The sequence below is a fragment of the Perca fluviatilis genome, chromosome 8 (genome assembly GCF_010015445.1).
Source record: "Perca fluviatilis chromosome 8, GENO_Pfluv_1.0, whole genome shotgun sequence".
Classification (NCBI taxonomy): domain Eukaryota; kingdom Metazoa; phylum Chordata; class Actinopteri; order Perciformes; family Percidae; genus Perca; species Perca fluviatilis.
This window is the reverse complement of record NC_053119.1, coordinates 7,971,441-7,986,089: the sequence shown is the minus strand read 5'-3', so window position 1 is coordinate 7,986,089 and position 14,649 is coordinate 7,971,441. Positions and strand designations below refer to the sequence as shown.

General features: G+C 40.9%; 1 protein-coding gene across 3 annotated transcripts; it reads right to left on the bottom strand.

Moving 5' to 3' along the window:
- Positions 1-3,291: 3,291 nt before the first annotated feature.
- LOC120563698 (carboxypeptidase A1-like) lies at positions 3,292-10,350 on the bottom strand. 3 transcript variants are annotated; one of them, XM_039808056.1, is made up of 13 exons: positions 10,216-10,350; positions 8,975-9,174; positions 7,881-7,962; positions 7,575-7,709; positions 7,288-7,392; positions 5,749-5,850; positions 5,353-5,454; positions 5,143-5,253; positions 4,933-5,023; positions 4,211-4,410; positions 3,924-4,008; positions 3,485-3,710; positions 3,292-3,446 (listed from the first exon to the last, which is right to left on the bottom strand). In XM_039808056.1, the coding sequence occupies exons 2-12, from the start codon at positions 9,040-9,042 to the stop codon at positions 3,523-3,525; spliced, it is 1,269 nt and encodes a 422-aa protein (XP_039663990.1). In that variant the 5' UTR covers positions 9,043-9,174; positions 10,216-10,350; the 3' UTR covers positions 3,292-3,446; positions 3,485-3,522. The 3 variants fall into 3 exon arrangements, with proteins under 3 accessions (XP_039663990.1, XP_039663991.1, XP_039663989.1); XM_039808057.1 differs by having other exon boundaries at positions 3,292-3,478; positions 3,517-3,710; XM_039808055.1 differs by having other exon boundaries at positions 3,292-3,710.
- Positions 10,351-14,649: the final 4,299 nt, after the last annotated feature.

Sequence of the window (14,649 nt, the reverse complement as noted above, 5' to 3'; positions counted from 1 at the left end):
CATGATCTTGGTGAGCAATTTGTTAAGATCATTTAAGATATCGATATCGTTAAGATACCAGCAGGCAAGCTAATCCAGCACAAAGTAATGCATAAAAAAAAATCTGTATTTGAAGCCAGCTGTTTGGATACATGTACTGTGAACTCCACATGTTAGCAGTAAAAGACTTTCAGATATGAGATAACTTAAAATGTCAGAGTGCAAAAAAATGCTCATCTGGTGCTTTCGTTGATGTCTCATTTCAAAATGAGACATCAACCAAAAAATGTGACATCAGCACGAACAAACAGAAAACCTGCATCAGAGTAACACTTGCCACTAACATTAATAGCCAGCTGTTGCCCTTCTACTTCTAAAATAATCACATTTTAGTGGGAATATTCATCAAGAATGTTAAGCATTGAGCAATGGACATCAGATAACATTTTTAAATGACACTAAAATCCAATTCTTTCCTCATATGAATACCTTTTATGTACTTGTCACAAAATATTGATCATACACCCGAGCATGTACTAATTTAAAGCCAGTTCACATGATAGTAAAGTAAAAGATCCCTGACATTACTCATTAATTCGACTTCTCTCTACTGTCCCAGACTCTGCAGGTTTGTGTTGTGCAACCCAGCTGATAAGAGGAGGAAAAGTAAAGAGACAGAAATGGAGACAGAGTCAGGTGTGGAAAACACCTGCTGGAGGGTTTCTCAGAGACTTACAGTAAAGCAAAGAGGGTGTCCGTCTACATCCATGTGTCCTGCTGAAGTGTTCTTGAGCAAGACAGGGGGGGGGGGGGGGTGGGGATCTGTGAAATGCAGACGTGCATACTGTAAGCATGGTACACAATAACGTGCACAATACATGTTATATTACAGTTGATGTAGATTTAGGGTAAAGCAGGGAATATCTTCCCCACAAAACACACACATTTTTAGAAGAGGTAGATTTGTCCCCCTCAAAAAAATTTGAATGTCAACCCTGAAAGAGGTGAAAATAAAGGTTCAGGGGGCTCAACACATGTATATATCCTTCTTACCTGAGAATATATGTTTCCCAATAATTTCAGACACCCCTATAGTGGACCATACCATCTAAACTTTGTAGCACACAGCTCTTTTCTTTCTCTCTTTATCTGAATGCAGGAATTTAAAGGGGTGATAGAATGCAAAACCGATTTTACCCTGTCATAGTTGAATAACGACAGTTCGGTGGGTAAATAGGACATACATAGAAGCTCAAAATCCCATTGACACCCCTTTACTATGAAAATCTCATATTTTGAAACTGCCGCTGAAAACGGGCGAATCTCAACAAAGCTGGAAGTTGACGTCAACCTCCCAAAAACCGGAACCTTTGTCAGCCCATGGGTGTATTAAGAGAACGATCACGCCCCAACATTTACATAGGCTACACAACTGACCTGAGATCAGGTAGTCTTCTGAATCTAGCTAGGTCACGCAGATCTCTGCTATTCCATTACAAAATTCACTTCTGAAACTTTTTTATGCGAGAAATCAACTATGTAAGGCTCAAATATGGGCCACTTTACGAAAATGGATGGCTAATTGCAAATTTTGTCCGACTGTGTGTCGGAATTCAGCGCCAGTGCTGCCTGTGTTGCTGCCTCGCCACCCGACCTGCCTTCCTTCACACACCCCGGCCTGCTCTGAGGTACTTGGAGCTCCGTCACGACTGGCAGCCCACAGCACTCCATACCCGCGCAAAGTCACCGGTTTTTGGATAATGGACTACTAAACGCCGGTGCTCTGACAGAGCTCCAGGGCTTGCAGCTCCCCTCTTCCTGCTAGCTAAATGCCCGGTGTGTGTGTGAGTGAGAGCACGGTCAGCGAGCTTGTTACGCCAGCAATCTGTTACCACAGGTTCCAGTTAATCTTTTAATGTGTGTAATTATAATGTGTTGAGTTATTTAAACAAACAATTGGGGAAATAAACGCCGCTTGTCCCTGAGTCTCATTGATAGAGCCTGCGGCTGGATGGAGCTCTATCAATGAGAGCTAACTCCTCTTAGAATTCCTCTGAAATTCACAAATATTCATTAACTTGAAATTGGGTGGCGTGACAAAATTCAAACTGTAAATATAAACAAATTACGCTGAAAATGAAGCTAACTATCCGTGATTTGTAGCTAGCTACACATAGCTAGGATTGAAGGGACAGTCATAGCTAACAAAACCCCCACTGTTCACAAAAAGTCATTAACTTGAAATCGGACACCGTTGTTAGCTTTATAAGACATTTAGGGAGATGTTGTATAAGTGGCGTGATGAAATTCAAACTGTAAATATACTTTATTTATGCCGAAAATGAAGCTAACTATCCGTTATTTGTAGCTACACATAGCTAGCATGAAGGGACAGTCATAGATAACGAAACCCCTAATCTTCACAAAAATTCATTAACTTGAAATCGGACACCGTTGTTAGCTTTAAGACCTTTAGAGATATGTTGTATAAGTGGCGTGAAAAAATTCAAACTGTAAATATAGCTACTCTAGTTATGCCGGCAGCTGACAGCCAGCCTAGATTAACTGGAACTGTTGTAAGAGATTGCTGGTGTAACAAGCTCGCTGACCGCGCTCTCACTCTCACACACGGGCCATTCAGCTAGCAGGAAGAGGGGAGCTGCAGGCCGGGGTCTGTGGAGGAAGGCAGGCCGGGCAGTGAGGCAGCAACACAGGCAGCACTGGCAGCTGAACTCCGACACACAGTCTTTCCAAATTTGCAATAAGCCATCAATTTTTGTAAAACGTCCCATATTTGAGCTTTATATAGTTGATTTCTTGCCTAAAAAAGTCTCAGAAGTGAATTTTAATAACGTAATAGCCCGACAAACAATGTATAACTTTGCAGTGAAACCTGCTGTCGAGTCTCCCATGTGTTTCTATGTAGTTTGCTCAAACCAATCAGCACGTAGCTCATTCTGAATATTAATGAGCATACCATATTTGGAAGAAAAGCTCTTGTTCCAAATAGAGCCATATTCACAGGGTAGTTAAGGGCCTAATAAAATAGCATTCGGGCTGTTTTCAGCCCAACCAATGTTACATACCCCATTAGGAGACCTTAAGGAACAGTGTAAAATACCCTATATAATCATTCTATCACCCCATAAGTGTTAGATGCTCAAAATGTTCTGGGTGAGGACTGCCAGACCCCTGGGTATTGTGCCCCCCCCCCCCTACAATGTTTAAACAAAACATACGCCCTTGTTGGACGTGTCTGACATGCACCCAATTAAAAAGCTTTGAAATAATAAAGAAATACAAACTGCAGTTTTCCAGTGTGCTCGTTTATTTTTCTGTTTGTGGTTTTCACCACGTCCAAAGAGTAATCAGGTATGATAATGATGATGATGTGATATTAGTCTTAAAGATCACATTTTAACGATGACATTTGCCGACAATATCCTCTCCACAGACTTCCACTTGTGCACACACACACACACACACACACACACACACACACACACACACACACACACACACACACACACACACACATACACATTAGTACATGTTCTTGGAGGTGTGATCCATGATAGCCATCAGAGCCAGCCAAGTCTCCTTGGCAGTGGGGATGATCTGATTGGCTGGCAGGATGAAGCCATAACGGCCGGTGTCCCTCAGCTCGAAGGTGTAGGAGTACTTGATTCCCTGGTCGTAGGTCCAGTCAATGGTGTTACCACTGGCTTGGTCTAAAATTGAAACAGGTATTGCTTAAGGTATTTTTTTTATTGTTATGTTAAACACAGGCTTTCTGGTGTCAGGCATAAAGTAGTTTGTCTGCTATGGTAGCGATTGTGAACATCTGATTTCTTTTTCTCAACTGAACTACCATTGGTTTCCAATGGGCGTGGTTTATGTCACAGTTAAAACCAGTATGTAGAATTTAAATAACTCTGACTTACAGATGGTGTTGATGATGCTGCCGTATGTGTAGCTAGTATTGTACAGGGAGGCCAGGTCAGTGATAGCCTTCTTAGCCAGATTGTGCTGTGGGAAGAGATTACCGTGATCACATACGAACATCTAGTCATAGTTTCTCATACTGCTTTGGCAAATTCTTACATTTCTAGCATTACAGAAGCAACAAACTGATGAGCCCAAGAAAATATCTACAACCAGTTTTACCAGTTTGAAAACAAAAAATGTTTTGGGTAAAGAAATCATAAAAGGCGAGGAGTATGATTTTTACCAGCTCGGCCTGGTCCTTGCATGGAGTCTTGGTGTAGCCGTAGGGGTACAAGAGCATCTGGGAGTAGGAATGGATGGAGACAAAGGCCTTGAAGTTACCGTGGGACTTCACAAAGTCCACAATGGACTTGACCTCAGACTCAGAGTGAGCACTGGGTCCACGGTAGGTCTCTGAGCAGGGGTTGTTGCTGGCACCAGGTGCTACACAGGGATGACTTACAAAATCAGAGAAACTGCAAGAAAATGGATGCCACCATCTGTCTCTAGACAACTGCTGAACACTTGGTTCCTTACTAACACTAATGTTAGTGTCTCCATAATGTGCAAAGTAACAAAACATAGTATCACTGAACAATCAAAACATTAGTTTAATTAATTTAATGTAATTTGTATTGTGTTGTCCGCATATTGTAGAGCAATTTGTGGCAAATTTGTGTAATTCTGCCTCCATGTTGGCCAGGGCTCTCTTGAATAAGGGCCATCCTGTAGCCCATCCTGTTCAAAGCCACTGTGTGTAGGTAATTTGGCACCATCTGGTGGTTGTAGTGAGCATGACACCAGCATTTTTTTAAAGATAAGTAATAATCTGTTACAAAATCGTTGACAATTTTAAAACAAAACAACACGACAAAAACTTCACTGATAAATACATTTTGACGGTAATGTTTTGAGGATGACATGGTGGTGCCTTGGTACATTTCAACTACAAGTGCAAGTCGTTACCTCCAAAACCAGCATCCCAGTTCCTGTTGGGATCGACTCCCACACAGCTAGAGCCGGAGTTGGGCTTCCTGGTCTTACGCCACATACGGTTCTGGAAACATCAGAGTAGCTAATCATCATTTGTCACTTTTAAATTTGAGTTTGATAATGTGGCAGAAAAATATTATAAAATCAGTCAGTAAAAAAAATGTATAGCTTTAAGAGGCTCACGCTGTTGTGAGTGTAGTAGTAGCCATCGGGGTTGGTCACCATCTCCAGGAAGATGTCCATCTTGTTGAGGATTGCGGTGATAGCGGGGTCACGTCCATAATCAGTCACAATCTATTCACAGAAATGTCAAGAACACAATATGTACTACAGAAGGTTAGTAGTTACAGTAGAAGCTGCAGAGACAGTGAAGAAAAACCCAAAACAACGCACCTTTTTGGCGAACCAGGTGCCACTGGCCTGAGTGACCCACTCTCTGGAATGGATTCCAGTGTCGAGCCAGATGGCGGGACGGTTGGTTCCACCGGTGCTGAACTGAAAGTAAAGGAGCAGTCAAACAACGATTAATAGAATAATGAGTAGACATACTTCAAATTCTTTGTTTTCTAATATTTTTATGATCATAGAAGGTTATTTCACATTGCATGAAGTCCATCATTAAATAATCTCTTCATTTTCTTAAGAAAGTGCTTGACTTATCTACAATCCTTTATGAAGAACAATTGTGTGTTTCATTTGTGGTCATTCATTTATTTATTAAGAGCAGGTGCCATTTTTTAATTCCCTTTGTCAGACTTCATTTGCTGAACTCCAGCCTGTTTTATTTACCTTGAGCACGTTCAGGGGGCGACCCTCGTAGCTCTGACCGATCACAATCTTGCTGACCAGGTTGGGATTCTCAGCCACCAGCATGTCCTGGAAACTGTAGATCTAAACCATTGACAAAATTATGGTATTTAGTGTTAGGGTTATGACATAATTCAATTCTGTACAGCACTGTCTGTTCTTAAGGGAGTTTAAATACGTTGTTGAAGTGCTATATTTTGGGTTGCAACATAATAATCTATTTGGAAGTTAAGTGCTTTACTGTCTGGTCTGTCTATCTGGTCCTTATAAAACTGGAGTGAGAGGCTGTGTCTGTATTGTTTGCATGACATCCAACACGTTTTCAGTGGATGTCCCGCTCCACCAGTGTTTTTCCTGTCCAGTTTGGGGACATTGCTTCTCTATTCTTTGCAGATGATGTGTTTCTGTTGGCTTCATCGGACCGGTTTGCTGCAGCTATCGATTATTTTGGTAACGTTGATTAAACGTAGCTTCGAGGCAAATCATTGGATCAAGGATTTTTATTAATTGAATTATTCAAGTTACTCGAGGAATCGTTTCAGCCCTAGTTTTAAGTGAGTTTAAATCTGTTTATGAAGTGCTATATTTTGGGTTGCAACATAATAATCTAGTTGGAAGTCAAGTGCTCCACTGTTTGATCTGTCTATCCGTTTTTATATAACTATAATGAGAGCTGTGTCTGTATTGTCGGCTGGAAGGTTTTCAGTGGATGTCCGGCTCCGCTAGTGTTTTTCCTGTCCAGTTTGGGGACATTGCTTCTCTATTCTTTGCAGATGATGTGTTTCTGTTGGCTTCAACAGACCAGGAACTTCAGCATGTCTTGTGTTGGTCGGGATAAGAGACGGCACCTCTAAGTCTGAGGCCAGGGTTCTCTGCTGGAAAACAGTGGACTGCTCCCCAGTTAGCTTTTTTAGGATTAAAGTATCTCTGGGTCTCGTTCACAGTTTGAGGGGGAAATGTAGTCGTCCTTTGGAGGTTTTTTCTGAGCAAAATCAACTGGTAGGAGACCCCTGGGTATAGACCTAGAACGCGCTGGAGAGATTATATACCTCATCAGGCTTGGGAAAGCTTTGGGATCCCCCAGGAGGAAACTGGAAAACTTTGCTGGGGAGAGGGACCTCTGGACTACCTAAAGCCTGCAGCCATTGCATGGATGGATGGACTTTTGATTGTATTTCTTCCCAAAATGTCCTGACTGTACTAGTCACTTTTACATTTCATGGTGAAATTAGTTGCAGGGATGTTGCCACACTTGACTTAACAATAAACAAAGTGTGGTGTCTTCATTTTTTTCAATTATTAAACATAATGAAAACATCCATAGAGTATGATTGTAATTGTTAAAATCAGACCAGATACTGTAGCAAACTGTTATTATTATTATCTTATACTACAAATACCATCCTGATAACTTTTTATTTTTATAAATGAGAACCAAGGATTTAGTAAAAACTATTTAATAAAAGTTGTCTGTGGTATTGCTGTTTTTTTCTGGATATCAGAGTGAGTGTGTGTACTAACCTCGCTGATGGTGTGGTACCTGGAGAAGTCGAAGCTGTCAGTGTTCCTGGGCTCAGCGATACGAGCAGCAGACTCCATCTCCTGCTGTTCCTCATCGAGCATCACCTGGGGGACAATAACATTGTTCATATCTGAGTCAGAGGTCAACACATTTTTTTCACATTTAGCTTTGGCCCAGAATCTACTTCAAACTTCTGAAAAACCCAATGCCAAGTGCAGCAGATTCAGTTTCGTTCCTGTTCCTGAGCCTTAGACTTGAGAGTCCAAGCTGATGGCAGGTCTCGTACCTGAAGGTCTCCGATCATGATGGAGTACTCGATGTCCTGACTCTCCAGGTGAATTTTGACGGACTGCAGGCTGTGGAATGGAACTCTGACATCCACAGGAGAGGACACATAAGTTACTCCCCTCCAGAAGTCCAGCTGAAAGAAAATCATACGTTTTAATTTAGGAACCAAGTCCTTGGAACAAAAAAGAGATAGAGTAAAGATAATAAAGAAAAGGCACATTTGGAAGCTTAGCTCTTTCATTTTTTACTTTCTGTTTTTATATTAGAATTTATTTAGATGTATTGTGAGTGGATGATATATGACCTCAAACTCGACCATGTCCTCCAGGTTCTTGATAAGAGGCAGCTGGGTTTCATCCTTTGCAACAATGCGAAGCACCTGATGCCTGCAAAAAGAGAACCACACTGTTTGACTCAACTCAAGATCCCAAATGAAGAGAGAAGTTGGCACACCTGAAGTGAAGTAAGATTTCCCAAGGTTGACACTCAAAATGTGCAACAGGCAGGCCCATGGTGTCCTGTACTGGCCTCACAAACGTCCTCAGAAGAAATTAAAGCCATTGCATTTATTGTGAAAGTGGAGTTATTACTTAGGTATCGGACCAGATGTATATTGGCAGGCATCAACTGGATGTCTTTAGTTTAAAAAGTGTTATAATTGGCACTACATAGGGATTTATAATTATTTCACAGTTCTGCACACACACACACACACACACACTAACACACACTAACACACACACACACACACACACACACACACACACACACACACACTAACACACACACACACACACACACACACACACACACACACACACACACACATACATACATACATACATATGAGCTCAGCGCAAATTCTTTCAGGAAGACTTCTAAAACATAATCACTTTCTCTCTCCTCTAAACGAATCAGCCGTAGAAGTGTTCACTTTTCTTTTAACCAATCAGAAGCGGCCACGAAAATCACGAGCCAATCACTGCATGACATCACTGTTTTAAACCCGTCTCTCTCTGCTGCTCAGTTGTCATTTCAGGATAAGAGCTCAACCCTCCTCCTCCCCTGCGTCTTCATCCCTCACGGCTCCTGGGGCCTCGTCCGGCAGGCCTCTACTGGCGGCTTTTCGGTGTTGGTCTTCGGGCTCCTCGCGCCACCATCGGTGTCTAGACTATCAGGGGGATTATCTTTCGGCTTCTATCCCTTTTAAAAGTTTTTTGATTTTTAAAATAACGGTGGAATCTAATCTCCAAAGACTGTACTTTACAATTCATGCATATGTACAATAAATCTTTGCATATCTGCAACGAAGTCTCTCTTGATTGAAATATATATATAGGATCACTGACACCCTACACACCCTACACAGCAGTGAGAGGCTCTGGAAGGCCCACTTACCCCTCAAAGGTCTCCTTGCCGAGAACGGCCACAACCAGCGCAGTTAGTGCGATCAGCCCCCTCATCATGACCAGTGTGAACCTGGCAGGGCTGAACACAGGCTTTTATGGCTGAGTGTGCCAGGTCACCTGTCCAAACCACAACCTTGCTTAAGGTGAAGGAGGTGTGGTGTCAGTGGCTGGTCCGTTTCCCACACCAGCCTGGAGATAGCAGACCAAAAGTTGCACCATGCATGTTTATGGCATATCCAAAGTGTGTGTTAAACTTACAAATAAAAGGAGAGGTTGTCTGTTGGGTTTGGTTTTGGTTCTGTCTGTAGGATCCAGAATGTTCCCTAACTATGGCCTGTGCACAAAGTGCCAGGGACAGTGTGAGGAACCTAATGTAGGATTGTTATTTTTCTGTAGTGCCCCCTAATGCGTGGAAGGCCTTAATTTGGACATAGTTGCTCCGATATTCACGACATTTGGTATACACATTGTTCTCATCGTTTCACACATATGTCATATTTAGCTTTATTGGCCCCGCCTAACGTTTTTCACATATTTGATGTACATTTTTCAAACTGCTCTTGGGTGGATGATTGGATTTGTCTCATACTTGCTTGGTATACTCCTCCAAAAAATGTGACTCTAAATTTTGGAGGAATATTCAATAGCTTGAACGATGATGTTCACTGCTTATTTTCGTTTTAGTTTACTATTTTAACCCTGGTTGGGGCAAGACTGCAATCAGCTTCAATGAGCTGAATTTAAACCAGCTGTTTGGATACATGTTCTGCGAACTCCACATGTTAGCAGTAAAACACTTTCAGATATGAGATAAATTAAAATGCAAAAGTGCAATAAAATGCTCATCTGGTGCTTTAGCATGGTTTCATTTCAAAATCAGACATCCCCCAAAAAATGTGACATCAGCACGAACAAACCTACATAAAAGTAATGCTCGTTATCAACATTAATAGCCAGCTGTTGCCTTCTACATATAAAATTGTACAATTTTAGTGGGAATAGTCATAGATAATGTTTAAACATGCAGAATACAGCAATGGACATCAAATAACATTTCCAACATTTTAAATGACAATAAAATCCAAATATTTGCTCATATGGATACCTTCTTTTGTCCTTGTCACAGGATACTGATCACACACCCGAGCATGTACTCAATTAAAGCCAATTCACATGATAGTGAAGTAAAATATATATCTGACATTACTCACTAATTCTGATATTACTCACAAATTCGACTTCTCTCTACTGTCCCAGACTCTGCAGGTTTGTGTTGTGCAACCCAGCTGATAAGAGGAGGAAAAGTAAAGAGACAGAAATGGAGACAGAGTCAGGTGTGGAAAACACCTGCTGGAGGGTTTCTCAGAGACTTACAGTAAAGCAAAGAGGGTGTCCGTCTACATCCATGTGTCCTGCTGAAGTGTTCTTGAGCAAGACACTGAGCTCCTCCCCTGTTTGGTTTAGGCATCGCTGAATGAATCAGCATTAAAATGCATTAAACAGAGACTTTCAGTCTGTTTTGGTCACAGTGAAACAGCGTTTTGAGAATATACAACTTCTCATTTCTGCAAAAACATGAAGTAAAGAAATATGTGTTGTGTAGGAGGGCAAGGACTATTTAGTAGTTAATAGATGTATATACAAGCTGTGACATATTTTTGTTTCCAGTAGAATGACTTCTATTTGCTGCTGTTTGGCTGAATTATGTTTTTGGGATCAATTTTTATTTTAAACAAACAAGAAAGATGGTACAGTCCAGTTGGAGTTTAGAAGACAAAAACAAACAAACAAAACAAAACAGAAAGAATATGCTAATATATGAAGAAAAAAAAAGATGCAGACAACATACAATATCCCAAAAATACAATATACATACACACATAAGGAGGATAATATACATGCTGATGTTGAAGTAATTCAGTTGGATAAACAATGGTGGTAAATATGCCCCATCTTAAAGTGACCACAGTTATGCTTTAAAGCTGCAATCCATAACTTTTGCACATCAAAAATATGATAAAAATGATAGAGAATCTAATGATAATTTGGCAATGTTTAGATTGTGTTTTTGTTGTTGGTATGCAGTTCAAATTTAAACATGGACGTATTATTTACTAGAGGAATGCACAGTTAGCACTGCCAATATAGATAAACACTATGGGTGCCAGGGTGTTGTATGGACAACTAATTATTATAATGATAATTACTAGCATTATAATAATATTCAGTCTCACCCAACAGATAAAAAAACGTCCTGTTACATTAAATCAGATTACAGACAAAAACATTACATCAATGCAAACATACACACAACATACACAAAGTGTAACATGTTATTTCTATGTGGAATGGTGTAGATTAGTGCAGTTTATTCATTAGGTTCATTGCGCTAGGTAAAAAAGATCTCTTATAGATAAGAGCACAAACCCTCCTGCCTTAATGGAGCCGGGGCATATAGAGACACTGATTTATCCTAAAACGGGCAGGGGAGGGTGAAAAGCAAACTATTAAAGATTCATGTTGTCAAATTGTCTTTAGCGTCATCACAATGTTACAGTTGTTCACTTTGTGAGTGATTGAAAAAATCCTCACGACATATTTCAAAACACATGGCCAGTGTTCTCAAATCACCCATGGGAATGCTTAATTGATCTGTTCTAACAAAATGATAGGAGACATGATGTAAACCCCTGTAGTTAATGCTTTGTTAGTCTATATCCTCAACGTTCTACTTCCGGGATTGCTCCGGTGCTGCAGGAAATTCCGCCGGATGCATGTATTTTCCGTTTCCTTACGGTTTCTTTGTGTTGGAATTTTAAACTCCGGTGGATTTATGAGGACCATGGTTAAAGGTCCCATGACATGGTGCTCTTTGGATGCTTTTATATAGACCTTAGTGGTCCCCTAATACTGTATCTGAAGGGGGGGCAAGGTGGAGGGTGGGGGTGTGGCCTTGACCAACTGCCACTTTGCTCGTTTGAAAGCCATGATGTCTCTCTCTCTCATGGGTGGGCCAAATTCTCTGGGTGGGCAAAGCAGAGAAAGGGGAGGTAACCTTGCTCCTTATGACCTCATAAGGAGAAGATTCCAGATCGGCCCATCTGAGCTTTCATTTTCTCAAAGGCAGAGCAGGATACCCAGGGCTCGGTTTACACCTATCACCATTTCTAGCCACTGGGGACCATAGGCAGGCTGGGGGAACTCATATTAATGTTAAAAAACCTCATAAAGTGAAATTTTAATAATCTTTAACTGCTCCTCTGATCTCTGCATGTTAAAATCAGACAGCTGGCTAGACTACCTGTCCAATCTGACTTTTCTTTCGCACAACTTTTTTACAGCGGCTCTGTGTGGAGCTTAGTGCCGCCCAGGACGATTGTGATTGGTTTAAAGAAATGCCAATAAACCAGAGCACGTTTTTCTCCCATCCCGGAATGCTGTGTGGACTAGCCAGACCCTCCTCCGCTCCGCAGCGTGTGGATGGTCTGGCAAAGCGAGACTAATGCTTTGTACACCCAGAATTTCCAGATCTGGCCTAGGGTGCAACCCACAGTCTAGATCCAAGATGTGAGAACAAAATCGAATCAACATTTCCAAATCAGCACATGGAGACCATGGCAGTTGTTGTTTTGTGTTACATTACATTACATTACATGTCATTTAGCTGACGCTTTTAGGGACTTCCAATTAAGTGCTTTCAACCTTGAATGTGCAAACTCCAGACAACTAGTAGTAAGCGCAAGTACATTAGCTTTAAATAAGCAAAACTACAAAGAGCCATATCAAAGTGCAGCTTTAAGAATATATATATATCTTTTTTTTTTTTTGGTGTTACCAACCTTTACCTTGTTATCATTCTCCACCAAACAGATAGATACAAATAATAATATCTTCATGTATTTCCTTTATTTAGTTTTTAATTGGTGGAAAAGACTTCCTAACTGCACAGACTGAAGGTCAAATGATGGAACTCCACAGTGTCTGCAGTCAGTAGGCTACACACATACTGTTGCAGCTGCACTATTGTGGGTCGAGCTAATAAGGTGGGTTTATTTTTAGGCATCATATCTTTTGTTGTTAAGTGTTGATTCCTCTGTCCGTTTTTTAAATCTATGTATTCTTGTCACATGACGTGACATGATGTCATTGAGTCAGATACCGGGCTGCAGGACACAGCATCGTACAGATTTGTTACAGATGAGGTTCTGTTAAGTTTTGGATACTGCAGAAGAAATGACGACATCTCTGGCGACGGGGGGGAAAACAGCTGTCTGAGAGTTTATAGATGCTGAAACATTTAAGGGAATTCTGTATTGCAGATGTTCATACCAAACAGCATAGATCAGACATCACATTGAAAGCACAGCGGTGCTGAATAGACAGCATCCACACTCATCAAACCCGGCCTCTCGACAGATAACACAATCTGACCTGTCAGGGTGTGACAGGGTTGTTTCCTTTTTTTTTTAAAAAAAGGGCCAGCAGCAGTTCACAGAGGAAGTTGCTAACCACATTGTTTCCTTTCACTGAGGCAACACGGCAGCTGTTTTACAGGCGTTTCATTACGAACCACGAAACATTGGATCACAAAACAAACCAGCTGTGGTGTGTGGTTTGTGTCACTGTGTGCGTGTCCCAGGCTTATTCCGATGTGTACCACTGCATTCAAAAATGAATGTTTTTGTGTTGTTGTGGCCTTATTTCACCACATTTATAGTCATATTTGTCTTCTTTTCTTTTTGCAACATGCCTTTCAAAATCTCATCATCGTGATAATGACGATATAAAGTAAACTCTTTGGTAGAGAAAAACAGAAAATCTTGAATCACTAAAAACAGGTTGAATCTGTCAAAAGTGTATCATTTCCTTTGTTGTGACAAGAACAAGCCTCTGCTGCTCTCTGATTGGTTGTCCTGCGCTCTATTGCCCACTTTCTCTCTTCCTATTGGTCAATATGACGATCCATCATAGCGGAAGTCCCCCTTTGAAAATCAATGAAAAGTGAACGGAACCTCCACAGTGAATGCCGTGTCAAGCTAATGAACGGACGTAACGTTTTTTTTTTCCGAAAGGAAGGAAACCGAATCTTCAAAATAAGAGGGGGAAAATGACGAGCTCAACTGTACTTCTGCTTCAACATAGGCCTACATCCAATATTCATGGCATGTAACCACGGTCTGCAGTAGTGTGGTGGTAGTCAAATTAAATTTACATTTGGAAAGGGTTAAAAAGGGAATTTTGTGTCAATGATATGATATGGACACCTAGCCTAGCTTAATAGACTAGGCCTATGCTGTACATTTAGTGCCCTCCTTTCTTGTAAAAAAAGACGTTTATGTAAATGTGTTTATCATTTTGGCATTGACTTATTCCATGAGTCTAAACATTTCTTAATCTTCTTTCCCTTGTACATTTTACTTTTGAGTCACATAAACTTACATGTTTACTAGTTTCATTTCTTTTTTAGATAATTTGGGGGCATTATGCCGTCATAGTGATAGCGGAGAGAGACAGTAGACGTGGGGAAAGAGACTAGGTAATCGAACCGGGGACTCGCTGCTCGGTGCTCATATCATTTGCGCTTTTTCATAATTTCTTACATCGACTTTTACATGTTTACACTAGCCTATGTAGACCTTGCGAACAAGAGTTTTATTTTGAAAG

Coding starts and splice junctions, on each gene's coding strand:
- LOC120563698 (XM_039808055.1), bottom strand. CDS start 9,042: ATGATGAGGGGGCTGATCGCACTAACTGCGCTGGTTGTGGCCGTTCTC. Junction 7,710..7,880: donor AGGACATGGTCGAGTTTGAG/GTCATATATCAT, acceptor ATTTTCTTTCAG/CTGGACTTCTGGAGGGGAGT. Junction 5,024..5,142: donor ACTACTACACTCACAACAGC/GTGAGCCTCTTA, acceptor TGATGTTTCCAG/AACCGTATGTGGCGTAAGAC.